This window comes from Callospermophilus lateralis, chromosome 18 (genome assembly GCF_048772815.1).
Source record: "Callospermophilus lateralis isolate mCalLat2 chromosome 18, mCalLat2.hap1, whole genome shotgun sequence".
Lineage (NCBI taxonomy): Eukaryota > Metazoa > Chordata > Mammalia > Rodentia > Sciuridae > Callospermophilus > Callospermophilus lateralis.
This window is the reverse complement of record NC_135322.1, coordinates 9568520-9596206: the sequence shown is the minus strand read 5'-3', so window position 1 is coordinate 9596206 and position 27687 is coordinate 9568520. Positions and strand designations below refer to the sequence as shown.

At 50.3% G+C, this 27687-nt stretch overlaps 2 protein-coding genes and 1 long non-coding RNA gene across 3 annotated transcripts in view; 2 read left to right on the top strand and 1 right to left on the bottom strand.

Moving 5' to 3' along the window:
- Window positions 1–3507: 3507 nt before the first annotated feature.
- On the bottom strand, window positions 3508–13943 carry Ap2s1 (adaptor related protein complex 2 subunit sigma 1). The gene is made up of 5 exons (XM_076838657.1): window positions 13833–13943; window positions 10097–10246; window positions 4606–4719; window positions 3963–4022; window positions 3508–3860 (listed from the first exon to the last, which is right to left on the bottom strand). Exons 1-5 carry the CDS (start codon window positions 13833–13835, stop codon window positions 3759–3761), a joined length of 429 nt encoding a protein of 142 aa, XP_076694772.1. The 5' UTR covers window positions 13836–13943; the 3' UTR covers window positions 3508–3758.
- Window positions 13944–14215: 272 nt separating this feature from the next.
- Window positions 14216–17275, top strand: LOC143383911 (uncharacterized). The gene is made up of 2 exons (XR_013089211.1): window positions 14216–14431; window positions 17001–17275. It is a non-coding gene; the product is annotated as an uncharacterized LOC143383911 (long non-coding RNA).
- Window positions 17276–25500: 8225 nt separating this feature from the next.
- Window positions 25501–27687, top strand: part of Arhgap35 (Rho GTPase activating protein 35) — a 119771-nt gene continuing 117584 nt past the window's right edge. The window contains exon 1 of the mRNA XM_076837902.2: window positions 25501–25798. The gene's annotated coding sequence lies outside the window, so the exon portion shown is untranslated. The remainder of the gene's footprint in view (window positions 25799–27687) is intronic.

The window sequence follows — 27687 nt, the reverse complement described above, 5'->3', positions numbered from 1 at the left end:
TGGAGCTTTGTACCTTTTGCTTCTTTTCTTTCTTCTTCTTCTTCTTCTTTTTTTCTTTTCCCTGGTACTGGGAGTTGAACCCAAGGGTGCTCTACCACTGAGCCACCTCCCAGTCCTTTTTCCCTCTATCTTGAGACAAGGTAATCACTAAGTTACCCAGGCTGGCCTAGGGCTCCTGATCCTCTTGCCTCGGCTCCTGGGTACCTGGGCTTACAGGTGTTGCCACTGTGATCTCTGCTTCAGTTCATTTTGTGGCCAATTAATGCTCCACTGTCTGGAAACAGCGTGGTTGATCCACAGATCGGGGCACGACCACCAGGCTGCCTTCACCTATCGGCACTGAGGACAATGCCAAGGATGTGTGTGCACCGACTTGTGCAGACAGACTTCTGATTCTCTTGGGTGAACAAGCAGGAGTGTGACTGCGGAGTCAGGGAAGCAAAGTCGATCTTTATAAGAAAGCGCCAGAGGCTGTACCTTTGGGAAGTTCCCATCGGCAATCTCATCAGCAATGCCTGAGAGCTCGCGGGCTCTGCCCCTTGCCAGGTGCCGTGGGCCAGCACTAGGTATTTCTGTGAGTAACCATTTGAATGGGTTTGCAGTGACCTCAAGAAGATTTTTTCTTTCTTTCTTTCTTCCTTTCTTCCTTTCCTTCTTTCTTTCTTTCTCTCTCTCTTTCTCTTTCTCTCTCTCTCTCTCTCTCTCTCTCTCTCTCACTCTCTCTCTCTCTCTGGTACTGGGATTGAACCCAGGGCCTTGCATGTACTAGGCAAGAACTCTCCAGCTGAGCCACATTCCCAGCCCATTTTAAATTTTAGTCTGAGGGGCTGGGATTGTGGCTCAGTGGTAGAGCACTTACCTAGCACTTACCTAGCACTGAGGCACTGGATTCGATCCTCAGCACCACACAAAATAAATAAAATAAAATAAAGATAGTGTGTCCATCTACAAGTCAAACAATTTCTTTACTTTGAGATGGGGTCTCACTAATTGTTGAGGCTGGCCTCAAACTTGCAATCCTCCTGCCTCAGACTCCCAAAGTCCCTGGGATTACGGGTATGTGCCACTGTGCCCAGCTCCATCTCAACAGTGTTAGACGTGAATATTCTCTCCTTTTCCTTTTCCATTTTTTTTTTTTTTTTTTTTTTTTTTTGGTACTTAGGATTGAACCCAAGCATGCTTAGTCACTGAGCATACCCCCAGCCCTTTTTTAGATTTTAGAGATAAGGTCTCACTGAGTTGCTTCCTCCTGCCTCGGCCTCCTCCAGAGCCACTGGAATTATAGGCGTGCGCCCTTGTGCCCAGCTGTTCTCTCCTCAATGTACTCTTTTTCCCCCAGATTCCAGGACACTGTACTCACTAGCTGTCTGTCCTTCCTTCCTTTCTTTCCTGGAGGCCAATCCAGGCCTCAAACCCAAGGCTTCAAACATGCTGAGCACATGTTCCCCCAGTGAGCTGCACCCCCAGCCGCACGCTGGCTGTTCCTTTTTTGCTTCATTTTCCAGTCTTTTCTCTAAACTCTGATAGCCAGAGAACCGACAGCTGTCTTTAAATGGCTTCTCTCTCTGCCCCTGTTCCCTCGGTGACTTCAGAGGACCCCGTGATGTCCTGATGTCAGTCCATCCCTCAGTGTCCTGGTGACTTCCAGGGACTGTTTCCCAGGAGGCTTCCCTCCCAGCTCCAGGGCCACACTCTTCATGGGACTCACAGAAGCTCAAACTGGAAAGGGTGGGGGCGGGGGTGCAGCTCAGAGGTCAGACGCTTGCCCAGCACCGTCAAGACCCTGGGTCCAGGCCCAGTGCTAAGACACACAAACACAAAACCGGACAGATCACTCCCACCGGCTTCTCACTTCTGCCAAGGAAGATTTCAGACTGTGAGACACTCAGGGGCAAAACTGAGGGGGAGCTCTAATCCTCCTCTCCCTTAGACCCAACTGGTACAAAATCTCACGGCTTCCACCTTGAATGCGCCAGAGCCAGGCACATGGTGCGTGCCCACAATCCTATTTATGAGGGAGACTGAGGCAGGAGGATCATAGGTTCAAGGCTGCCCTCAGCCATCTAGTGAGGCCCTAAGCACCTTAGCGAGACCCTGTCTAAAAATAAAACATAACAAGGGCCAGGGATGGGCTGGGGCTATAGCTCAGTTGGTAGGGTGCTTGCCTCACATGCATAAGGCCCTGGGTTCAATCCCCAGCACCACACTCACACACACTTCACACACTCACACACACTTCACACACTTACACACTGCCCAGTGTAAAGCAAAAGGAATTCTCCAGATTCTTCCCTGTGCATATCAACAATTATGGTGTTTACTGTCCACTCCTGGAGATTCCTCTGGTGTCTCTGATGGTGCCTTGCATACAGCAGGCATTAAATTAATGTCTATGGAAGGAGTGTGTGCTTACTAACCCCTGGCCCAACTGTAAACTCTCCTTAAACCCGAGGGTGAGATAGAAAACCATCACCAATTCACTTTCCAGATGAAGAAACTGAGGTGAGAGAAGCTAAGTGACCCACCTAAAGGCCACACAGCTGCAGAGTGGTACTGCTGGGAGCCCTGTCCTCTGCAGTGGGACTCGCAAGGAGAGCAGACGCGCCCAGGGCCGTCCTCGCCTTGCCCCGCGGCTCCATCACAGGTGCTGCCAGCCTCCCTCACACTCCGCCCGAGGCCACTCGGGGTGCACCACAACCCCAGAGGGCACTGGAAACATGCAGGTTGTTTTCTGTTGTCACAATGGCCAGAGGGCCACTTTGGGCAGGTGGGTGGAAGCCAGACCTGGGGCCATCTCACACTGAAGGACTGTCCTGGCTCAACTGCCAACAGGGCTGCTGCTGAGAAACGCAAAGTCCTAAGCGAAGTGTGTGCGTCTCTGGCAACCCCAGGGCCTCGGTGAACCAGCGACTGGGAACCAGCCTCCACAGCTCCGCCCTGCTCAGCTGTGATGAGCTACGTGAATGTGGCCAAGGATTTTAACTTTTCAGGGCTCAGTGATCTCACCTGAAAAATGGGGACAAGAGTCGCTTCTTCTTGTTTTTTTTTTTGTTTGTTTGTTTGTTTGTTTGGTAACGGGGATTGAACTCAGGGTCACTCGGCCACATCCCCAACCCTGTTTTGCATTTTATTTACAGTTGCTTAGGGCCTTGCTGTTGCTGAGGCTGGCTTTGAACTTGCAATCCTCCTGCCTCAGCCTCCCCAGCTGCTGGGATTACAGGTGGGCACCACCGCGCCCGGCAGCTGTTTCCTCTGAATCCTGTGAGGATGAGGAAGGCGACTGGATCAGTGCCCAGATGCTTGGTGCACTCAGGGGCCTCGGAGTCTCACTGTCTAACCCATCCCGCCCGTGTCTTGGGAACCCTTTGTTGGTGGCTGCAGAGCTGACGTGCTTTGACCCCCACCTCCTTCAGCACAGTAGGGTGCTTGCTGACTGACTCATTGATGGATGGAGGGCAGGTGTCCTGAGGGTCCCTGGGATGAGGCAGGGGCTGGAGGATGCGAGGCCAGGCAGGACCACGGGTTTATTGGGGGCTCCACACGCACACTCATGGCGTCACACGACAACAGCAAGGTTACTCGGGACACTGAAGGTAGCCTCCGCCCACAGCTGGGCCCAGAGGCAGCGGGGTGCAGTCTCCTCCCTTGTGGCCCAGACCCAGCTGGGTCCCTTCCTCCAGGGCGGCTGAGGGAGGGGGCTGCGGGTGGCCGCAGGCCTGGGGGGGCGAGCGGGTGAGTCCGAGGTGGCGGCGGTGGCCTCACTCCAGGGACTGCAGCATCAGCAGCTGCTTCAGCACCTTCGTCTGGCTGGTCTCGCGGATTTCGCCGGCCAGGAACATCTCGTCCACGACCGTGTAGACCTGTGTGAAGGAGGGCCCAGGGGAGAGGAAGTGGGCATCAGGGGCCCTGGTGGCTGAGGGCTCCAGGCCACACGGCCCTCCCCGCCTGTGCCAGGAGCTTACCTTGTAGAAGTTGAACACCAGGTCCAGTTCACAGACATTGTGGAAGTACTCGTTCAAGACCTGCCGAGAAGAAAGGTGGTAACCGAAGGGCAGGGAGGGGGACACGCAGAGACAGGAGCAAGGGTCATCAGAAAGAGACAGAAAAGCCAGGCACAGTGGCACACGCCTGTTATCCCAGCCACAGGGAGGCTGAGGCAGGAGGATCGCAAGTTCAAGGCCAGCCTCAACAACTTAGAAAGACCCTGTCTCAATACATAAAGAAGAACTGGGGACGTAGGTAAAGCACCTGGGTTCAATCCCCAGGATCAAAAATAAATAAATAAATAAATGGCACAAAAACAAGAGAGACACTGAGGAAAAGGGAGGGAGAAAGATACAAAAATTCAGGGAGGGAGAGAGATGGGGATGTTAAGGTAGAGAGGAGGATGAGGAAGAGTGACAAGAACAAGAATCCCGGGTGATTACAGAAAAAGTTGGCAGAAGGGCTAGCCTGAGGCACAGAAAGAAAGAGACAGAGCTGGATGGTGGGAAGGCAGAGGGCGAAAGACTCAGTGGGCAGAGCAGATGCAGGAGGCAGAGTCAAGAAGCAGCAGAGGTGGGGAGGGGAGGACCAGCCCGGCCCCCTAGGCCCTGCTCCACTCACCTCCACGAAGTTGTGGATGGCCTCCAGATAGGCCAGGTTGTTGTCATTGACGTCCACACAGATGCAGAAGTACAGGCCAGCGTAGCGTCGGTAGATGATCTTAAAGTTCCGGAACTGTGGACAGAGGGGCTGTCAGCGATGGGGCAGGCCTAGGACCAATGTGCCAGCAGAGTGGACATAAGCCACCACTCTGTGGTCTCTGAGGCCCAGCTCTGTGCCTGGCCTGTGCTGGGGGCCCCACGGTGAGAGGGATACCCCAGCTCTGCCCTCCCAGGGCTCACGGTCCAGGGGAGGGAGACTCATGCCCTGGCAGCAGATCAGGCAGCCCCAGTGGGACCTAACCCCTTATAGAGCCTGGGAGCCAGTGAGGCTTCCTGAAGGAGGGCATCAAATTTGAGACCTGCGGGATGGGCAGTGGCACTGAAGGCAGAGGGGGCCCAGGGCTGAGAGGGAGCCTGGACTGTCCAGTGGAATCCATCCAGCCTCAACGCCGTCACCTGGAGGTCGAAGTCCATAGATGGATTAATTCCATCAGTCATTCTATAAATACTTCCTGGGCCTACTGTGTGCCAGGCTTACGGTGGGCAGTGCAGAGGTCACCATGGTAACCAGGACAACCTGGGCCCTGTGCTCACTGAACTCAGCCCATATGCTTGGGACCACAAGGGTTTCAGACTTCAGAGTTGTTCAGAATTTGGAATATTTGCACAGACTTTACTGGTTCGATATACCTCATCTGAAAGCCCAAAATGCTCCAAAATCTGAAAACTCGGGTCAGCACCCAAAAGGTTTCAGATTTGAGCCGGGTGGGGTAGCACATGGCTACAGTGCCAACCCCTCGGGAGGCTGAGGCAGGAGTACAGCTTGTGCCCAGGAGTCCAGGACCACCCGGGGCAGCAGGAAGACATCAGGACTGTGAGACAGTAAGACTCTCTCAAAGAAAAAACATTTTTTTTTTCACATTTTGGATTTTTGGGTAAGGGATGCTCAATTGAAATATGTAAACATGAGAATAATAACACAATAAACACATCCACACCACCCGTGAACAGCTGCTGGACCAGGGAAGGAGACTAATTTTACATGCACAGGTAAAGAGATTGACAGGCTGGGCTGGGGCTGGGGCTGGTGGTAGAGTGAGTGCCTAGCATGGGCCTGCATTCCATCCCCAGCACACACACACACACACACACACACAAAAAAAAAAAAAAAAAAAAAAAGGCAGGGGGACACAAACAAATTGACATTTAGATATGGACACACCCTGGGCTGGGATGTGGCTCAAGCGGTAGCGCGCTCGCCTGGCATGCGTGCGGCCCGGGTTTGATCCTCAGCACCACATACAAACAAATGTTGTGTGTTCACCGAAAACTAAAAAATAAATATTAAAATTCTCTCTCTCTCTCTTAAAAAAAAAAAAAAAGATATGGACACACCCTCTGGGGTACTAAATAGGGATTAGCCAAAATCTGAAGTTCCAGTTCTCTGATGTGTGTGTGTGTGGGGCGCCATCTGGTGGCCACTGTAGGTGCCAATATTAGCCCCTAAAGTTTTCACTTTGGCTCACCCTTTGTTAATTTCTACGAGCTGACTCTGTTTTGTGTGATCCCAGTGTTGCCACACATAACCCAGGGACGCCCAGGGACGCATTCTCCGGCACCGATCAGCCCTCCGCTGCTGTCCGCGCTCTCCCCCTCCTGGCCCCGGCCCCCCGGCTGCTCTGCCTGCTCTTCCCAGGGCTACCCCACACCCTCTCTTCCCCAGGAACCTCTTTCTGAAGGCGGGGGCAGAAGTCCCCTCTAACAATGTTGGCACTACCCACACCCACCCTGTCCTTCTCCAGGTCATCTCTGTCTAGGGTGGGTCTGTCCCCAGATGGCACTGTGAGCCTATGCGGGAAGCTGAGCATGTCGCTCTGTGTCCCCACCCAGGGCTGACACCACTGCACCACTGATGCTACAGCAAACTGAATGATGGCCGCTGATCCCTGGAGCCTGTGACTGTGTGGCCCTGCGTGGTGAGAGGGACTTGGCAGATGTGATTCAGAAGTTTGAGGGCTGGGCCGGGGCTCAGTGGCAAAGCGCTTGCCTAGCAAGTGGGGCCCTGGGTTCAATCCTCATCACATTAAAAAAATAAATAAGCTAAATAAAGGCATGCCGTCCATCTACAATGGCAAAAAGGCGGGGCCTGGGGATGTGGCTCAGTGGTTGAGTGTCCCTGGGTTCACTCCCTGGTACCAAAACAAAAAAGAAAGAAATGGGGAGATGGTCCTGAACTATTTGGATGGGACGATGTCATTGCAGGGGTCCTTACGTAGGAAATGAGGGGAGGGCAGTGAGAGCCAGAGAGACAGAAGCTGCCAGAACCCTGGGCTGGCAGGCTGGCAGGCAGCTGCCGGCGCTAGAAAAGCCAAGGAAATGGATTCCCCTCTTGGCCCCAGAGGTTCACGCTACTGTGTTTGAGGTGATTTGTGACCGTGGCCAGGGAAGCTGCCTGGGTCTCCCGCTTCCCCTCCCTGTTTCTCCCTCACAGATCCCAGGCCCTGGTCGCTTCTATATCATAAGGAACGTGTCATGTGACATTCATTCTGCCTGATACTCCTGTGTGTCACCATTGGACCAACGAACGACCTCTGCCCCCAAGGTCCCTTCCTCCAGAGAGCCCTGCCTCCTCGGGCTGTCCAGGCATCCCAGCCAGGTCCCCCCAGCCAGCCCTGCCCACTCCGACGGCCACCACCTGGAGACAGGCCTGAGACCCAGGAAGCAGCACAAGGCTGTCAGTTACTGCTGCAAAGGTGGCGGGCCCTGGCCGGCCCCAGGTGGGACACAGCAGTGCTGCGAGTGAGGACCGCACCGTGAGCCTGGGTCCAGGGGGACCCAAGACCTGTGGCCGGACCGTCTCACTCCCCGCTGACCCACTGCTGCCCTGTCTCCCCAGGCCCCACGGACCTGCTTCTGGACCCGCACGTGTGTATCAAGCCAGCGCTCAGGGCGCACTGGGCGCTGCACTGGCCCCTGGCACCCCCAGCTCCCCTCTCCTCCTCTCGCCCGTGATCCCAATGGCCACCTCTGGGCGAGGCCACCCCTGACTTTGGCTGGCAGCGCCCAGGGGCCAGTCCCACCCTCCCCCTGAACACTCTTCCGCCCCCGGCTGCCAGTCTCCACCGCCTCCAGAGGTGGCCCCCGCGCCCCCTTGTTCTCTCTTCTCACGGCCACTCTGAGTCCCTGGCTTGGTTCCCCACATTTCCCAGGTCGCCATTGCTCCGTGACCTGCACCTTTCCCTCCCCCACGGCCTCCCTAGGGCAGGGGCAGACACCTTGGACTGACCTTCCCAACACCTCCACCTGCTCAGTCAGACTCAGCACATCTCAGAAAATGCAGGCCACCTGCCTGGGGCTCAGGCTCAGACCCCAGCCCTCAGCCTGGTCTCTCCCCTGCACTGCACGCCCATGCCTGGCCACCCCATCACTTCCATGGTGGCTCTGTCACCAGTACATGTTCCTGGACCACTGCGGTCACCACCGGAGCAGGCCCCTGCTTCTGCTCTTGTTCCCTACAGCGGACCCCAGAGGCCTAAGGCGGGTCCATGTCCCTCCTGGGCTCAAAATGCTCCTGTGCTCCATTTTTCTGAGTCTCCCAGGAGGCCCCTGAGGCCCAGCACCTGGGCTACCTTTATCCTCATCGGCTCCGCCCTCCTCCCTGCCCGGCCCTGGAACCCTCCATGTGTTCCTGCCTCAGGGCCTTAGTACTTGCTGTTCCTCTCTCAGATAGCCATCTTCTTCCACTGCCTGGACTTTTTCGACTCCTTCGGGTCTTGGCTCTAATGTCACCTTTTACCATGCTTTCCAGAAAAAAACGCAGAAAACTGCAGTCTCCCCTCCAGTGTCACCTAGCACTCTGCCCTCAAGTCAGCTGCTAATTGTTCCTACTGCCATTCACAGTCACCTGACCACCATAGCCAAGACCGGCTCCCACCAACCAGCACAGGGTTCTCCAAGGCAGAGATGGGTATTTGCGACAGTCTCTGTGGGACCCTAGGACCAAGAACAGTGCCTGGCACACAGCAGGCCTGTGGTAAATGTCTGTTGGGTTCTTCAGGACAATGGGTCCCACCTCTTTTTCTGTGAAGTGCTGGGAGTGACTCCAGGGCCTCCTCACACTAGGCAAGTGTCCACCACTAAGCTACAGGCCAGCCCCAGGCTTCTGTCTTGAGCAGGTGAATGTCATGGGAATAAAAGGTGAAGACTCAAAGATTACAACAGACCCAGAGCCAGGTGCAGTGGCACATGCCTGCAATCTCAGTGACTTGGGAGGCAGAGGCAGGAGGATTGCAAGTTTGAAGTCAGCCTCAGCAACTTAGCAAGGCCCGAAACAACTTAGCAAGACTTTGTCTCAAAATAAAAAATAAAAAGGCTCGGCACGGTGATGCACACCTGTAATCCCAGAGGCTCAGGAGGCTAAAATAGGAGAATTGCGAGTTCAAAGCCAGCCTCAGCAACGATGAAGCGCTGAGCAACTTGGGGAGACCCTGTCTCTAAATAAAATACAAAATAGGGCTGGGGATGAGGTTCAGTGGGAGAGCACTCCTGGGTTTAATCTTCCATACCACATGAAAAAAAAAAGAAAAAGGAAGTATTACCAATTTGATTTGGTTGGGTCTGATAACAGTATTGTGATGAAGTAGGGAAATGTTTTTATTTTCTAAGCTAAAAATATTTTTCCCAAAAATATTTGGAGAAGAAGTATGATGACGTCTGTAATTTAATTTAAAACACTATAGCAAAAGACACTCTTTATCCTATCCTCTCTACTTCCGTGTGAATGAACACTCCTATAGTGAGTTTTACAAAGGCAAATGAAGGGCTGAAGGGTAGCTTAGTGGCCGAGCACTTGCCTAGCATGCCTGAGACCCTGGGTTCCAGTCTCAGCAGCATCAAAGAACACAAACTAACCTCTTTGACAATAAAAGTAAATAAGTAAGGTAAAAGGAAAGACAAATGTAAATGCTGATAAGATCTAGGAGTAGGTTTATGGATTTTCAATCTACTCCTCTCTTTCACTCTGGTAATCTCCATCTTTGTAATTTTGAAAGGTACCAAAGCCCAGTGTGGTAGCACATGCCCGTAATCCCAGTGGCTCAGGAGTCTGAGGCAGGAGGTTCACAAGTTGGAGGCCAGTCTCAGCAACTGAGAGAGGCCCTAAGCAACTCAGCAAGACCCTGTCTCTAAATAAAGTATAAAAAAGGGCTGGGGATGTGGCTCAGTGGTTAAGCACCCCTGGGATCAATTCTTGGTACCAAAAAAACAAAAAATACAGAAAGAAAGAAAAGAAGAGAAAAATACCAAATAAAGGAAGGAAAGTAAAGTCAGCTGAGGGAAGACAGGAGAAGGTGAGTCAGTCAATGGGTCATTCGAGCTAGAAGTTGGGCAGGAGGCCAGAGGAGGTCACAAGGAAGCAGGGGGTGTAGGAGGCACGGAGGGGCATCTGTCACCTCCACAAAGTTGGTGTGTTTGGCGTCTCGGACGGTGACCACGGCGTGCACCTCCTCAATCAGCTTCTGCTTCTCATCGTCATCAAACTGCATGTACCACTTGGCCAGGCGCGTCTTGCCTGCGCGGTTCTGGATGAGGATGAATCGGATCTGGGGGCAGCGGGAGGAAGAGGAGGAAGTGAGAGAGGCAGGGAGGTGGCCTGGGCTAGAGGCCACTGCCCCACAGCCCCACCCGTCCCTGCAGGGAGATAGGGTGCAGGGCCCCAGCTGCTCCCTAGAGGCCTCGCTGTCCCTGCGCTCTGTCCCAGGTCCCTCCAGCCCGCCTTCCAGCAGTGGCCAACTCTGAGCCAGCCCCAGGGCCCGGAGTCCCAGGCTCCATGGCTTCTTGTCTGCCTCTCACAGTCTGTTTCCCCGCCAGCAAAACAAGTTCCAAAAAGAGGGTGTTTTATCAGGTTTCTGGAGGTTTCATAAGCTTATAAACCTAGTTTGGAGGCTGGTAAGCAGTAGGCCCTCAATGAAGGTTTGCATCTCAATTCTTCAGCTTGAGCCCTGGCTTTTCACTTCTTTTCCTTTTCTTTCTTTTTTTTTCTTTTTTTCACATTTTTTAGTTGCAGATGGACACAAAATCTTTATTTTATATATTTATTTTTATGTGGTGCTGAGGATCAAACTCAAGGCCTCACACGTGCTAGGCGAGTGTTCTACCCCTGAGCCATGGGACTCCAGCCTCCACTTCTTTTTCTTTTGGATGACTTTTTAAAATTGTGATGTGAATTATTATTCACATATCATGAAATTCATCCTCTTTTTTGGGGAGTGGGGCAGGATACTGGGCATTTAACTCAGGAGCACTTAACCACTGAGCTACATCCCCAGCCCTCTCTTTTTTCTTTTTTAATATTTTTTTAGTTGTAGATGGACACAATACCTTTATTTTATTTTTTTATGTGGTGCTGAGGATCGAACCCAGTGCCTTCCACATGGGAGGTGAGCGATCTACCACTGAGCTACAATCTGACCCCACCAGCCCTCTTTTATATTTTATTTAGAGATAGAGTCTTGCAGAGTTGCTTAGGGCCTCACTAAGTTGCTGAGTCTGGATTTGAACTTGCAATCCTCCTGACTTGGCCTCCTGAGCCGCTGGGATTACAGGCACAGCCACCACGCCCAGCAAATTCCCTCTCTTAAACAGTAGACAGTTCAGTGGGGTTTTTTAGGATATTCTCTTAGAAACAGTCACAGTTGCACAAATATCACCACTAATTCCAGAATATTCTTACCATCTCCCAAAAACCTCCTACCCATTAGCCTCCACTCTTCCTCCCCTTAGCCCCTGGCAACCAGACTACCTCTTCCCCTGTGGATTGCCTATTCTAGACATTTCACATTAGTGGGATCACATAGATATGGCCTTTTTAACTGGCTTCCTTCACTTAGAGTCATGTCTTCAGGTCCATCCAGGTCGTAGCACGCACCAGCGCTCTGTTTCCCTCCCTCCCTCCCTTCTGCAGTGCTGAGGATAGCGCCCAGGCCCTTGCACATGCAGGCAAGTGCTCTCCACTGAGCTACAAGTCCAGTCCTGCAAAGTCACTTCTGAAGTGGCTTAACTGCTCAGTGCCTCAGTTAATGTGATCAGTAAACAATACACGAGAAGCACCAGAGCAGCATCTTGAGTTCCGTGCTCCATGTTAGCTGTCATCGGTTCTAGGAAGTTTGCTATTAAGATTCTGAAAAGACAGGTGAATCATCTTGGGCTACTGTGAAAACCACAGTTAAAGTCAGAAGGGCTAAGTGTTTACACGCTGAGTTCGCACACACACAAATTAGTTATCATTATGACTGAAGTATTCGAGTTCAGGCTTTGGAGCTGCAGCTGGGGCTCAGCGGTAGCACACTTGCCTGGCATGTATAAGGCACTGGCTTCGATTCTCAGCACTACATATAAATAAATAAAGCTTTATCAACAACTAAAAAAATAAAAAGTTAAAAAAAAAAAAGAGTTCAGGCTTTAATGCCAGAATAAACCCTGGCACTATCAATTACTGGCTATGTGTCCATGGCAGATCACTTAACCTCTCTGAGCCTAAGCTTCCCTTTCTGTATAATGAACTTAATGAGAGTACCTCCTCCAAAGACCAACACATGGGTTAAATATAAAGGGTAGAGTAGAGCGTATAACATATACTAAGTGTCATATAAACACTAGGTCTTAGTAGCATTATACTGTGCTGTTATTTGACTTTGAGAAAACCCTGACCCAAACTCACCTATCTAGGAAGGCTGGCTTTGGGCCAAGTTCTGTCTGAGATTGGCATGCTCTTGCCCATTTTTCAGATGAAAAAACAGGTTCAGAGAAAGTAAGTCTCACAGCCAGAAAGCCGATCTGGAGTTCAAAGGCCTTGCTCTGAACCTCCTTATCCCAACTTGTAGGAGCCCCTAACCCTTCCTAGGCCTTCACACACTCTACCCCACCTCCAGCCCATCAGGCTGGACAGGAAGAGGATATTACACTCTCCTTCCAAGAACTCCTTTGCTGAGCCAGGGAAACCCACTTCCTAATAGGCGGGGGTCCAGTGCAGGAAAGGAAGTAGCATGGATGGGCATAGTAGGGAGCCACAGCCTGGGGCAAAGCCAGGGACAGAAGGGTCACATGGGAAGGGGAGCTAGAAGCAAGCCTAGAATTGAGAGCTATGCCTCTTATTCCCAAGTCCCCTGAATACTTCCTGTTTCACCTTCCAGTGAGATTCTCTCTACGTCCAGGAATCCACCCCACGAGGGCCATTCCCTCCAGGACCCTCATCCATCCTCATCTGTTGTTGTCCCCTCTGATGCCTCCCAACCTTCCCCTGTCTCCAGTCCCCATCCCCCGTCCTCTTGATCTCCAGTTTTTCATTTTCAGTCCCCTCTCTCAAGTCTCAGTGTGTCTTTCATTGGAGATATCCCTTCTCCAACTCCAGAGCCTCATCCCTTGTTCCAAAGTCACATCTTGTTTCCAAGACCCTGTCTTTGGAAAACTCACCCACTGTCCTGACATTCTCCTCCAACCATCTCCCTTCCTGACTCCCTGACCAAAGAAACCTGGGTTCCCAAGCCCCAACCTGGGGAACAGAAGTACCCCCTAAATCCAGTGCTCAGTCCTTGCCCCAAGGACCTCCTCTTCCAAGCCTCCTCCCTACCAAGACCTCTGCAGCCCTCCCCATTCGTTTTTTAGCATCCACTCCCTACCTCCACCCCCTCCCTTCGCAGGACACTTTCCTGACTCCCTACAGGTGCCCACTTCCGGCCTCCAGTACCCACTCTCTTCCCCTTGAGTTTCTCTCTCCTCAGAGTGTCCTGCTCCTGTTCCAACCTCCGGAGACCCCGCCTGCCCCACCGTCGGGCAGGTCTCCCTCCCTGTCCGGAGTCTCCAGTCCTCCTTCAACGCCTCCTCCCCACTCCTGAGACCGTGCCTCGCCAGCTGCCTCTCCTGTCTCAAAAGCGCCCAACAACTTTCAGTGTCTCCCGTATGCGCAAGTGTGCTCTCTGGACACTCCTTCCTCAATGTCCCTTGCCTGGAGACCCCATCGCACACCCGAGCGCGAACCAAGGCCCTGTTCCCTCCTTCCCAGCCCCAGAGCCCACGTCGGATCCAGACCATCCGCGGCAGGGTGGCACTTGTCAGCGCCGATCCAAGCCTCGGCTGTGTGCACGTGGACCCTCCCTCCGTCCGCCCCCCGGCGAGGCGCGCCCCCGTTACCATAGCGACCCCTGTCCGGACCCCAGCGGCCCTGGTCCCGCGGCAACTGGGGGGCTACGCTCTGGCTGCAGTTACGGGGCCCACAGCTGGAGCGGACTTCCGGCAGAAAGAACCCGCCTACCCTCTCGCGCACAGCCCGCTGGGAGTTGTAGTTTCACGAACGACCAGGCTCCTCCGGGCGGCCAACCACGGGAGAGGCTCGGGCTCGCTTCCCAGCATGCTCAGCGACCGCCCCTTTCCTACCAAAGAATCCGCACTCCAAATGCATGCCGGGAGTTGTGGACGAAGGTGTCTTTGAAGGACTACAATTCCCGAGATGCTTGACAGCTAGCGAAGGGAGTTCAGGGAATTGTAGTTCTGGTCGCTTCCTTCCCAAACCCTCACCCAGGGGAAGACAGCGGGTTGGGAAGAGGAGACCGCCTTGGTGACCTAAACGTGTAACTGTCTTTTCTTGCTCACCCACTGCGCTGTTTCAAATACAGTGAGCCTGGGGGTGTAGCCCTGCAGTGGAGCCTGTGCTTAGCATGCGGGAGGCGCTGGGTTCGTCCCCGCACTGAAAAAATAAAATGCAACCAACGTTGTTTCCTTGTGGGAGACAGGTAAGCACAATTTCCCTGACTCTAAAGCTTGAATTTGACAGGTGTGGGGCCCGAATTCAATACCCAATACCGGGGGAAGGGGGGTGGCTAAATTTGAAAGTCAGAATTGTGCAAACCTGGTCATTGCTTGTCTAGGCTGTGTGACTTTGGGCCAGTGATTTCACCTCTTAACTTCTTCATCTGCCAAATAAGAAGGTTCAGGGAGTCAACTCAGTAGGGTGGTTTTAAAGTATTAAGTTTTCAAAGTTCTTAGCACAGTACTCTGCACATAGTAAATGCTCAATAAATATCAGTTCACTTTTTTTGGGGGGCAGTACAGGGGATTGAACGGAAGGATGGTCTAACTGAGCTACATTCCAAGCCATTTTTTAAAATTTTATAACAGGGTCTCTCTAAGTTGCTGAGGCTGACTTGTAATTCTCCTGCCTCAGCCTCTTTAATCGCTGAGATTACAGGTATGTACCATCCTGTCTGACTTAGTTCACATCACAAATGCCCATTGTTAATATTTCCTGTCCAGAGGTCCACTTGTCTTCTCTCAGTTACTCTAATATGGCAACTGCATTCCCACCTCCATTCCATGTTTGGCCTCTTCTTCCCTTGGCTTAAACACCACCTGTGCAGATCTACAGAGACATCCTAGATGCAAAGATCCCCATAATTCTCTAGAAGTTAATTAGGGCATTTTTATAGCCTTTATTCCAACTTTTAATGGTTTCCTGAGGGGGTGATTTGTGGAGATCCTCCATTAGGTGGTGTGTCTTTGGGGGCAGGCACCTTATCTGTAAACTGTGCTTCATCATCTAGAACAGGGGCACATGGTAAGCACTCAGTAAAGGCATGCCTATGGGTACTGACGGGAGATTTGCCCGGATGACAACAACAAAGCATATTACAGAACCCTGTCAATTAGACGTGCTCCCGACAGAAGAACCAGTACAAAACTACTGAATGTTGGCCTGGCATGGTGGTGGGTGGGTGGCAGGAGGATCGTGAGTTCAAAGCCAGCCTCAGCAAAGGTGAGGCACTAAGCAACTCAGTGAGACCCTGTCTCTTAAAAAAATATATAAAATAGGGCTGGGGTGTGGCTCAGGGGTCGAGTGTCCTTGAGTTCAATCCCCAGTCCCCCCCCCCAAAAAAAAAACCCTATTGAATATTGCAAGGGTAAAAAGAGGTCAGAGATGGACTACTCTCTTGCACACGTCTCCTTCTCCAACAAGGTTGGAGTAAGGTGAGCAAGGTGCCCAAGGAGCAAAGCTGAAAAAGACACTTATTCAGATGCCAACCCAGCCCTGGCAGGAGCCTGAACCTGAGTGCCTCCTTTCATTTTATGCTCTGAGGACCTTGTTTATGTCACCTTAGTCCTGACTCTGATCTCCAGTGCTCAGGACAGCACTTGGCACGAGTGTTCAATCTACATGTTAGATGATAAATGAACCAGCAGCAAGAAAACGGGCCCTGTCCCTGTCCTGGAAACATTCGCCACCCACCAGGGAAAATGGACATAAATGACATTACACAAAAAAAGTTAAAGATGATTTTAATGAAGCCAGGTGCAGTGGCATAGGCTTGTAATCCCAACAGCTTGGGAGGCTGACGCAGGAGGATCTTGAGTTCAAAGCCAGCCTCAGCAATTTAGTGAGGCGCTAAGCAACTCAGTGAGGTCCTATCTCTAAATAAAATATAAAATAGGGCTGGGAATGGGGCTCAGTGGTCGAGTGCCCCGAGGCTCAATCCCCAGTACAAAAAATAATAATAAATATTTTAACAAGTCCTGTGATTTAAAAGTTGTAGGATACTTTAAATGCTGAATTGGTGATTTTTAAAAAATATTTTTTAGTTGTCAATGGACCTTTATTTTTATTTATTTATATGCGGTGCTGAGGATTGAACCCAGTGCCTCACAATACTAGGCAAGCGCTCTACCACTGAGCCACCACCCCAGCCCCTGAATTAGTGATCTTCTACTGTCTAACGAACTATCCCCAAACTTAGCGGCTTAAAATAATAATCATAAATCTCATAGTTTCTGTGGGTCAGTAATGGGGAACAGCATCGCAGGGAGGTCCCGGCTTGAAGTCTCTGGCAGGATTGCAGTTATTAGAAGGCTTGAAGGGGCTGGAGAGCAGTGTCCCGGCTGCTCCTGTGGGGCCACATTGATGCTGACTGTTGGAGGAGGTCTCAGTTCCTTACTCTCAGGAAACCCAGGTTTGGAGGCTCATCCCATGGAAAAACCCACACCCTAGAGAGAGCACTGGGGAGAAGGAGAGGCTATTTGGTGGCCAAAGAATGGAGCTCTGCTCCCACATCAGCTCAACTCCAGGGGTCACAGATGCAGACAGGAATAATGAGGGAGAGAGAGCCTATAAAGGGGAGGAATATTCACATCTTGTCTGCGATCTCCTGGGAACTCAGGTGCCACCCACTCCTCACTCCTTCCATGGTTTGGTGTTTCCGGTCATGGCAGCTGGCAGGTGTCTTCAGCCTGAAGCGGGGGGAGAGAGAGAGATGAAGCGAGTCTCCAAGGTTATTATAGTTTCGGACAAAACATTTCTCAAATGTTCAACAGGTCTCTCTGCAGAGCTGAGTAGACTCTGGCCCAAACGTCAAGGTGACAAAGGAGATCAACACAAATTGAAGACAGAGATGTCAAGCCTTCATCTTGACCTCATCAGACATCAGCAGGCCCCAGCGAGGAGTCAGTGTTTTCAGAAAAAGTGACCTCCAGGTCCCTGAAGAGTAACCTAGACAACCGTTAGCATCATGACCCCCAAGTCAGAGGTGTGATCTCGGGCACGTGACCTCCCAAAGTAGCGATTTTAAAGTAAATTAATGCAAGTGAAATGAGACAGTTTATTTAGGCTTTTCCTCAGTAACATGACCTCGGTTGGCCTCCCCACAGGACACAGGAGTGTCCTCATGTAGCACTGCTTTGGGGCGGGGGGAGTGATCAAGAGAGGGCAAGGGGGAAACTGCAGTGTCCTCTATGACCTTGCCTCAGATGTCACGCCCTGTCCTTTCTGAAGTACAGATCAGCCCTGTTGGATGCCAGAGGAAACAGGAGTACCCATGAGAATCACTGGGGTCCATCTTAGAAACTGGCTTTCATCATTATCTAGAGCAGGGCTGCCTGTTTTAATGAAGAGTTAGGGACAGCTAGCAATGAATTCTGTCCTTCCTCTCTTCCTCTGTCTTTCCCAAGGCTGAGGATTGACTGAGGGCCTTGGGCTCCATAGGCAAGTCATCTATCACCGAGCCACACCCCAGTCCCTAACTTTTCTTCTCTCCAACTTTTGGGGGGAAGGGGTGGGATGAGGACTAGGGATTAAACCTAGGGGTACTTTACTACTGAGCTAAGGCCTCAGACTTTCTAAATTTTTTATTTTGAGACAGGGTCTCACTAAGTTGCTGAGGGTCGAGTTAAATTGAACTTGCAATCCTCTTGCGTAGCTGGGATTACAGATGTGTGCCACAGTACCTGGTTTGCTTTCTCAAACTTTCTAATTAGAAAATGATCATATCTACTTGAAAATGTAATAGTAGTACAGAGAACTCCAATATATCATTCACCTCGATGCACCATTTGTTGACATTTGGTACATTTACTCTCTATATGTATTTACTTGAATTTTTTTTCCCTTTGGTTCCTTGCAGACAGCATGCTAACACTTCCTCCCAAAATCTAAATATTTATCATTCCTAAGAAAGGACTTTCTCCTCCATAACCACAATGCAATTATCACACTTAGAAAATTTAATATTAATACTATACTATTGTGTAATATACAGTTCATATAAAAATATCTTTGATATGGAGAATGAGATTGATCAGATTATATTATGTACATGTACGAATATGACATAATGAATCATACTATTATGTATGATTATCATCCACCAATTAAAAAATATATTTCTGGGTGTAGTGGCAACATACCTGTAATCCCAGCAGCTCAGGAGGCTGAGGCAGGAGGATCACAACTTCAAAGGCAGTCTGGGCAATGTAGTGAGATCTTGTCTCAAGATAAAAAATAAAAGGGTTGGGGATGTAATTCGGTGTCAAAGTACCTCTGAGTTCATTTCCCAGTACCGGGGGGAAAAGTATCTCAGTAATATTCCATATATATATATATATATATATATATATATATATATATATATATATATATATTCTGCACCAGAAACCCCTCCAGGATCACAGATTGCATTTAGATGTAGTGTTCCACCAAGTGGAATCCCAAGGACTTTGGAGGCTGAGGCAGAAGGATCACCAGTTCAAACCAGTCTCAGCAATTTATCAAGGCACTAAGCAGCTCAGTGAGACCTTGTGTCTAAATAAAATATCAAAAAGGGTTGGGGATGTGGCTCAATAGTTAAGCATCTCTGGGTTTAATCCTGGCACCAAAACACATAAACAAACAAACAAATAAAATAAAAAGGGCTGAGGGTATATCTCAGTGGTTGCACACCCCTGGGTTCAATCCCTAGTAGCAAAGGAGGGGGGAAATCATGTCCCTTACCTCCTTTTATCTGGAATAATCTCTTCTCATTCTTTTCTGTATTTCAACACACTGGCCATTTTTGATGATTCCCAATCAGTTATTTTGCAGAATGTCCCTTAATTTGGATTTGTCTGATGTTTCATTATATATATATATATATATCTAGGTTTAACCTTTTTTGTCAAGAATATCACCAAGTGACACTTTTTTCCTCCCAGAGCATCCCCTCAGGGGCATGTGATGTCGATGGATCTCATCCTTGGTGACATTAAACTCAATCACTTGGCTAAGGTAATATCTGTGACACTTTTCTTTTCAAAATTATACAATTTATATGATATCCAAAGCATAAACAACAGGAGAAGAAGATATGGATTAAACTTTATTAAAATTAAAAACTTTGGGGGCTGGGGTGTACCTCAGCCATGGCAGAGAGCCTCCCCAGCATGTATGAGGCCCTGGACTGGATAGAAGGACCACACCTCAGACATACAGTAAAAACCTTCTGTGTATCAAAGGACAGCTGCCAAGGAGGCTGGGGCTGGGGCTCAGCAGTTGAGCGCTTGCCTAGCGTATACGAGGCCCTGGGTTCGATCCTCAGCACCACATAAAAGTAAATAAATAAAATAAAGGTATTGTGTCCAACTACAACTAAAATTTTTTTTTTAAAAAAGGACAAATGTCAAGATAGTAAAAACAAAATCCACAGAATGGAAAAAAAATATTTGCAAGCACATCTCTCATGTGGGATTAATATCCAGTATATATAAAGAACTCACCAGGTGCAGTGGCATAGGTCTATAATCCCAGGTACTTGAGAGGCTGAGGTAGGAGAATTGCAAGTTTTAGGCCAGTCTGGGCTACACAGCAAGATCCTCTTTCAAATAAAAAGTAAAAAGGGCTGGGGATATGGCTCAGTGGTTGAGTACCCCTGGGTTCAATCCCCAGTAACAAAATAAATAAAAATTAAACAAATAAAATGTAAAAAGACCTGGCATTGTGACTCAGTGGTAGAGTGCTTGCCTAGCATGTATGAGGCACTGGGTTCAATTCTCAGCACCACATATAAATAAATAAATAAATAAAGGCCCATCAATTAAAAAAAAAAATATATATATATATGTATATATTAGTTGTAGTTGGATACAATACCTTTATTTTTTTATTTTTTTAAACAATGTTCTTTTTTTTTAAAGAGAGAGTGAGAGAGGGAGAGAGAGAGAATTTTAATATTTATTTTTTAGTTATTGGCAGACCCAACATCTTTGTTTGTATGTGGTGCTGAGGATCGAACCCCAGACTGCACGCATGACAGGTGAGCGTGCTACCACTTGAGCCACATCCCCAGCCCACCAGACCTGTTTTTGTATTTTATTTAGAGACAGGGTCTCACTGAGTTGCTTGGCGCCTCACTTTTGCTGAGACTGGCTTTGAATAGGTGATTCTCCTGTCTCAGCCTCCTGAGCCGCTGGAATCAACAGGTGTGCGCCACCGTGCCCGGCTTATTTTTTTAATTTTGAGACAAGGTCTCGCTAAGTTGCCCAGGCTGGTCAGGTATCAGGCGTTCACCAAAAAATCCTGACAAATTTCAGATTTTTTCTAAGCTTTTTATAAATGAAAATTTCCAAACAACTCTGTAAGGTAGGTACTAATACTATCAACACCATTTTACAGATAAGGAAACTGTGGAACAGAGAAATTGAGGAACTTGCCAGTAAGTTGTGGAGCTGAGGGGCTGGGGTTGTAGCTCAGCGGCAGAGTGCTTGCCTCACACACATGAGGCGCTGGGTTCGATCCTCAGCACCACATGAAAATAAATAAAATAAAATAAAGATATTGTGTCCATTTACAACGAAAAAAAAATGTGGAGCTGATATTCAAGCCCAGGCATTCTGACTCCAGAGTCTATGCCTGTCCCTGGTATTCTACACTGTAAGTGTGTAGAGAGGTCTGGAATTCAAGGCAATTCCAGAGAGGCAAGTAGGATGGGCCTGAGATGTTCAAGGGGACAGCATCTAATTTAAAAAAGAATACCGTGTTCTAGTTGTAGTAGTTGGACACGATGCCTTTATTATTATTTTTTATGTGGTGCTGAGGTTCGAACCCAGCGCCTTGCACGTGTTAGGTGCGCTCCACCGCTGAGCCAGGACCCCAGCCCTGGGACAGCATCTTTTTTTAATACTGCAGTATTAAAATTTAAATAAAATTTTTTGACAGGCCAAGAAATTCATGTATTATTGTTTAATTAAAAATACAAAAGGGAGGTGTCTCTCCCTCCAGAGATAGTCTGCATTCAGAATGCTTTCCCAAAGGCCTCTCTCTTGAGATTGCCCCCATTCTCCCTTAAATAGGTCTCTACTTAAGGGCACTTAACCATTGAGTCACATCCCCAGCCCTTTCTATTTTTCATTTTGAGACAGGGTCTCAGTAGATTGCTTACAATCTCAATTGCTGAGGCTGGCACGGAACCTGCCATCCTCCTGCCTCAGCCTCCCGAGCCGCTGGGATTACAGGCGTGGGCTGCTGCGCCCGGCACACTTCAATTTTTAAGTTTATAAAAATAGAGAGGTTCATTATATTCCATCAAATACTCAGCGCGTGCCCACCAAGTGTCGAGCGCGGGGCCTGGCAGCTGTTGCAGCTGTGGGTCGGAGCATCCCCACCTCCGGTTTCTTCCTCGTGATTGGCTGCTCTTCGGGCCAATGGCGAAACAGTTCTCGGCTCGCTGACACCTCAGGCAGCTTCAGCGAGAAGCCGCTTCCCCGGTTTGGCTTGTAGGCGGCGCTGTGGGTTCACCAACTACTGAGTCACGCACAGACCTTGTCCCCACCCTCTCTGATTCTTTCAGACTCTCAGGAATGGATACAGAATGTCTCCCAGCACCTTCACCCTCTCTGCACAATTCCTCAGTGGCTTTTTCTGCCTGTGCATCTTTCCCAGGCGGTTTCAGAGCCCCACGCCCCGCCTGGGGCCTCCTCGGGCTCTCTAGCTGGTGTGACCTCCAGCCATTCGGGCCCCCAGGGCAAAGCTTGGGAAATCTTGATACCGGCCCAAGCCAGCAGCCGGCCCTTCTCTGGGTCGGCTAATTGTTTACTCGATTGTTTATTTATCCTGGAGTGGAGGCTAGCGGGGGGTGGCTGCCCCCAGGGAAGCCTGCTTCCTGTCGTTGGCTTGCTCAGCGGCCATTCGCCTTCTTACTCACTGGAAAGAATCGCAGAGCTGGGAAGGCCCTCCTAGGTGGTTCCGTTCATCCAACAAAACGCTGCCTAAGCCTCTGCCTGCCTTGTCTTTGGATCTGCTTAGAGACAACTACCATGACTGAGACAGCCTGGGCTTGCCTTCACAAAATGGAAAAGACCTATTCAAGACAAGGATGACCCAGGGTGGACAGGGTTTGGGTAGGCGACTTACATGGTCTATGGGATCCTGGAGGAGACATCTGACCCAGTCTATTGGGTAAGGGAGGGTCTCCTGGAAGAGGAGGGAACATCTGAGCTAGCAACTGAAAGAACGGTAGGAGTTAGTCAGTGGACAGGCTTTTTGGCTACTATGCCCACAGTGCCTACCATTCCTTTTGTTGGAATGGGACTCATCACCATTTGCCAGACTTAAAAAAAAAACAACCAGAGTCCCTAGCTCCATAGGATTAACACATACTGGTGACACCAACACAGAACTTTGTTCCCTTATGAAGTGCTATATAGCATAGGTGTGTAGTCGGGTTTAATGATCAATTATGCCACTTTCTGGCTGTGTAACTTCTCTATGAATTATAATTTATCCATAATTGAGTTATGAGAATGGAGTGAATATGCCTGAAGTGCTTTGGAATATTGATTAGTACAAAGTGTTCACTTATTTATTTATATTTTAGTTGTGGGTGGACACAATACTTTTATTTCATTTTATATGGTGCTAAGGATTGAACCCAGTGCCTCACGCATGCTAGGCAAGCACTCTACCGCTGAGCCACAACTCCAACTCCAAAGTGTTCACTTTTATTAAAGGCTGAGGGATCAGGCCAAATCTGAGGCCACTCTCAGGAAGTGATTTCAAGGATAAGATTTGAAAATTAGGGTGGTGTTCACAGGCTCTAAAAGGGGAGAAACTAGGTCCAGAGAGAGGCACTGTCAGTTCACAAATTCAAATGACAGGGAGGACCTGGAACACTTCACAAGTGTTATAAAGACATTAATTTGAGGTGGGAGTATCTAGTATCTAGTACTGCCATCCACCAGCTTTCCAGTTTTTTTTTTTTTTTTTTCCCCAGCAACAGGTTAATACTGGGGATTGAACCTAGAACCCTCTACCACAGCTATACTTGCAAACTTTATTTCTAAATTGCTGAGGCTAAATTCTAATTTCTAAATTGCCTCAGCCTCCCAAATCACTGGAATTACAAATTAAAGTGAACTTAACATCACTTACAAAGGAGGTTTTGCAATGATAGCTTACACACTTTCAGCCATAGTGCTTAAAAAAGTTTTGGGGCTAAATTAGTTTTATTTTTGTGGTACTGGGGATTGAACTCAGGCATGGCACATGGTGGGGAAGCCCTCTATTGCTGAGCTACATTTTCAGCCTTTTAAAATTTTGAAATAGTCTCTAAGTTGCTCATGGTGTCCTGGAACACCTCTTTTTTGGAACTGAGGGTTGAACCCAGAGGCAGTTTACCACTGAGCCACATGTCCAGCTCCCCCCACCCCCACCTTTTTTTTGGATACCAGAGATTGAACCCATGGCTGCTTAACTGCTAAATCACATCCCCTTTTATTTTGAGACAAGATCTTTCTAAGTTGCTGAGGCTGGCTCTGAACTTACAATCCTCCTGTCTCAACTTCTTGAGTGGCAGGATTACAGGTGTGCACCACTGAGCCCAGCCCATCAAATTTTTGATCCTCCTGTTTTAGTTGGGATTACAGGTATGAAACACCATACCCAGCTAAAAATGCTATATTTTAAAGAATGGTAAGAAAATGATAGATGGAAAAGATTTTTAGCCAGAAATGGTATGTTTTAAAACTTGAGCCCACATAATTTTATTTTTTAATGCTTAGAGAACACGCTTTGGGCAAGGGATGATTTTTTTAGCGCTTTACAAATGTATAGCAATACTAACTTTACCCGTAGTTTTGCTTTCCAAAGTTTCAGTTATCCGTGGTCAGCCGGAGGAAGATATTAGTATTGGCATTCACATTTTTATTACAGACCAGCATATTTATAATTGTTGTTAATCTGTTATTGTGTCTCACTCAAGTTAAACTTTATCATAGGTATGTATATGTAGTCAAAAAGAATATATGTGTGTACACAGACACACAGACACACGGCTTGAGTGGTTTTGAGTTTTGGACCATATTACAGTTTAATTCTGAGGGAGGTACAATTATTTTCCTGCTTTCCCATTTTATAGATAGATGAAGAGACTGAGGAAAGAAATGCAAAATGTAATAGGAAACATAGCCTTTCCTCACGCATTCCTCAAACAGACTTTGTGCCCAAAGAGCTCATCTTCCATAATGCGTACTTCCGGAGGAGTCCCAGAGGAACCCCCTCTTTGGTTCTGAGGAATCCAGGTTTACAGCGGTGCCCACTCCAATCACAACTCCCCCTCCTAAACTGACATTTGATTTCCAGTCATTTGCACAATGATAACTTGAAAGTCAGGACTGCATGCAGGACTGGGTCGTCCTTCCTCAGCCCGGGATCCAGTAACCCCTGAATCACTCAACAACTTGCACCAACGCGCGCCTTGCCTTCAGATTTTCCTCCCTGCCTAGGGTAAGAGCACGCGCTTTCCAGCTCCGCCCCTTCTTCCGGAACGACGAATTATGAGGCCCGGATTGGGTTGAGGCGGGCCACGCCTCCTCGTGCTCTCCAATCAACTCCCCCGATTGATACGCTCCCTCCTTCCTAGCCCTGCCCCACCGCCCCACGTTACGTTTTCTTTCTCTCCTCCTCCGTTATCTCGGGGGTTGCGGCTCTCGCGGCAAACCCACCTCTCCTTGCATTTCATTGGTTGGCCAGGTCCCGCGCGAGCAGGATCGTGCCCTTGGTCCCCGCCTCCAAAGCCGGGCCGTGAGTCTTCGCTGCAGCTTTCTCCAAGAAGCTGCGCGAGGCAGAGGATCTGCTGTTTCTGGCGCGCGCAAGGAGGCGCGCGCCTCCCGACAGCCACTCCCTCTGCCTAGCGCCAGTAGCAGAGCCGGCTGGAAGCCCATACTGCGCACGCGCACTAGACCACCCAGCTCCCTCTGCCCGTTCGCGGGTGTTCTGGTGTTCAGTCTCGCGCCGTAGAAGCGGCATTTTCTTGGGGCGCACGCGCGTTGCGCTCTTTGCACCCATTCCCAGTACCCGGCTGCAACGGTAGCAGAGAGCTCCTCAGGCAAGCGAGTGCTTCGCCGCTTCCCGCTGCCCGGTGTTGGTCATTCCCTCGTGGCGCGCCCCCTTGGGCCGTTATCCCCCTGCAACGGTCCCCGCGCCACGCACGCGCAATAGCGAGGTGTGTGCGCGCGGGAGCGGCGGCCGCAGGAAGGAGGTGCCGGCGCCATTGCGCGCGAGGGAGGGAGGGAGCGAGCAAGGCTGGTCCGCCCTCCCTCTGGTTCCCGCCCCTCCCCCCTTCCCCTCCCCGCCCCCCGCCCCGAGGGAGAGCCGCGGCGCGGCGGGAGGAGGAGGAGGTGGAGGAGGCGGAGGAGGCAGTCCGCGAGGGAGGGTCCGCTCGGCCCCCTGCTGCCGGAGCCGGAGCCGTCGCTGCCGCCGCCGCCGCCTCAGCCGCTGCAGGACGAAGAGCAGAGGAACATGGCGCCGGGGCCGCCGTCGCCACGGCTGGGATCGCGAAGGCCGGAGCCGCGCTGAGGGCGCCCAGCTGGTGAGTGCGCGAGCTCGTGGGCTCCGGGCGGCGAAGCCGGGCGCCGCCCCGCTGCGGGGTCTGGGGGAGGCGGGGACGGCGGGGCCCCGAGCCCGGGAACAATGGAGGAGGCGGAGGGGGAGGGGAAGGAACGGCCCCCCAGCGCCCCTGGCCCCGCGGTCCCCGCCGCTTCGCGCTTGGGCCCGGCCCGCGAGGCCCGCCTGTCCTTCGGACTTGCTCCTGCCCGCCCCAGCCTTGCTGTCCTTGCGGGTGCCCCCGCCCGCGATCCGTTGGGATCTCGGTGTCTGTCTCGCGTTCCCCCCGCCCCACCTTGCCGGCAGCCACCCTGCTCTCGATTCTGCGCCCCTCGTTTTCCTTCTTCCGTGCCTGGTAATGCCCTTAGCCCCTCCTGGACTCTGCAGTGCTTATGGGACCCATCTTCTCCTCAGTGACCCTTCTGCATCCCTTGATTCTGGCTCCCACTCGGAGATCCATGATTCTTCTGCATTCTCTTTTATTCTGCTATCACTACCCTCCGGTTCTGTCCCTGGCCCCTTCTTTGACCTATCCACTATTATTCCTGTCGTACAATGTCTTGCACTCCTAGGAGCTGTCCCTTTAGGACCTGCGATCTGCCGCCTTGGTGATCCCTCCGAGTCCTGTTGATTTAGACACTGCTGCCTCCGGTTCTGTCCCTTGAACTTAATTCCATCTCTTCCAGGCCCAACTATCCCCTACCCGCATTTCTGTTCTGGCCCACACAGAACCTGCTGCACTCCGAGAAACCCCTTGAGTGTCTCTCTTGACCCCTCTCTGACTTGGATGCACTATATTTGCTGCCTCCTTTTACCAATTCTTGCTTCTGTTTGCTATTCAGACCCTTTCCTCTCTTCCAGATCTTTTCACCTCCTACCTCTGCCCCTTGCCTGAGCTCAGAATTTGCAGTCCTTCCCTGGCTGCTTGCTTTCTGCCTTTGCCTTCCCCCGAAGCAGCCTCATCCTCATTCTCTGACCCTGCAGATTTCTCATTTCTGCCATTTACTTACCTGACCTCTTTCCCTGGCTCAGTGGCTGTCATCCTTGGCTCCTCCCCACCTTCATTTTGGCACTCCCGTGAGCTGCTCCATTCATTTGCTCTCCCTTCTTTGGCCTGAACCCCCTTCAGTTCCTTTATGCCTGACACCTGCTTCCTGCCTCCTCTTTGCCTCCTCCTTGCCTCCTCCAGGCCTCTCCTCCCCATTGTGGCCTTTCTTAGACTTGTCTTTACCTCTCAACTCTGACCCATCTCCCAGCCCCTTCCCATTTTGCATGTTCAAGACCTGCCTGCAGAACCTTTCCACCTGCTCTCTCCTCTGGTTTGTTCAGCTCTGCCCCATCCTCTTATTTAGTACCCACCCACCTCATCTGGCCCTTTTTGGAGCTGTCCACTAGCCTGTATATTTTTTGACTCATTTTTAACTTTCCAACACTGTCCCTCTTGAAGTCGTCCCCTTTAACATGGTCTTGTTGAAAGGGCATTCCACCTGGGTCTCTCTCAATTCTAAGTTTTCCCCCTGACATTCTCTCCCTTTAATTTTTTGATTCAGCTGTCATTGTCCACTCTTTGTGTATTTGTCCTTCCTCCCCTGCACTTACCTTCTTTTTGAGTCCTCTTTCCCCCAATTCTGACATTAAGGTGTTTTCTTAATTTTTCCTTCTTATTCCTCCCATCCCTTCTCAGAGCTGCCCCAGTTCTTTGATAGATGCTCACTCCCTTTTGATGATTTTCCCAGGCCCCTTCCTTTTTGGCTTCCTTTTCCCTTTTCAACATTTCCCCCCTTTTCCCTCATAGTCTGTCAGGCTCCTCTTGCATCAGACCTGCTTTTCCTGGGTCCCCACTGTGGCCCACCCATTCCCCATTGAGGGCTTCCC

What these genes read in the sequence shown, in the direction of transcription:
- Ap2s1 (XM_076838657.1), bottom strand. An exon ending in CCATCCACAACTTCGTGGAG is followed by an intron (nt 4,023 to 4,605) that starts GTGAGTGGAGCA and finishes TCTTCTCGGCAG; the next exon opens with GTCTTGAACGAGTACTTCCA. An exon ending in TGGTGTTCAACTTCTACAAG is followed by an intron (nt 3,861 to 3,962) that starts GTAAGCTCCTGG and finishes TCCTTCACACAG; the next exon opens with GTCTACACGGTCGTGGACGA.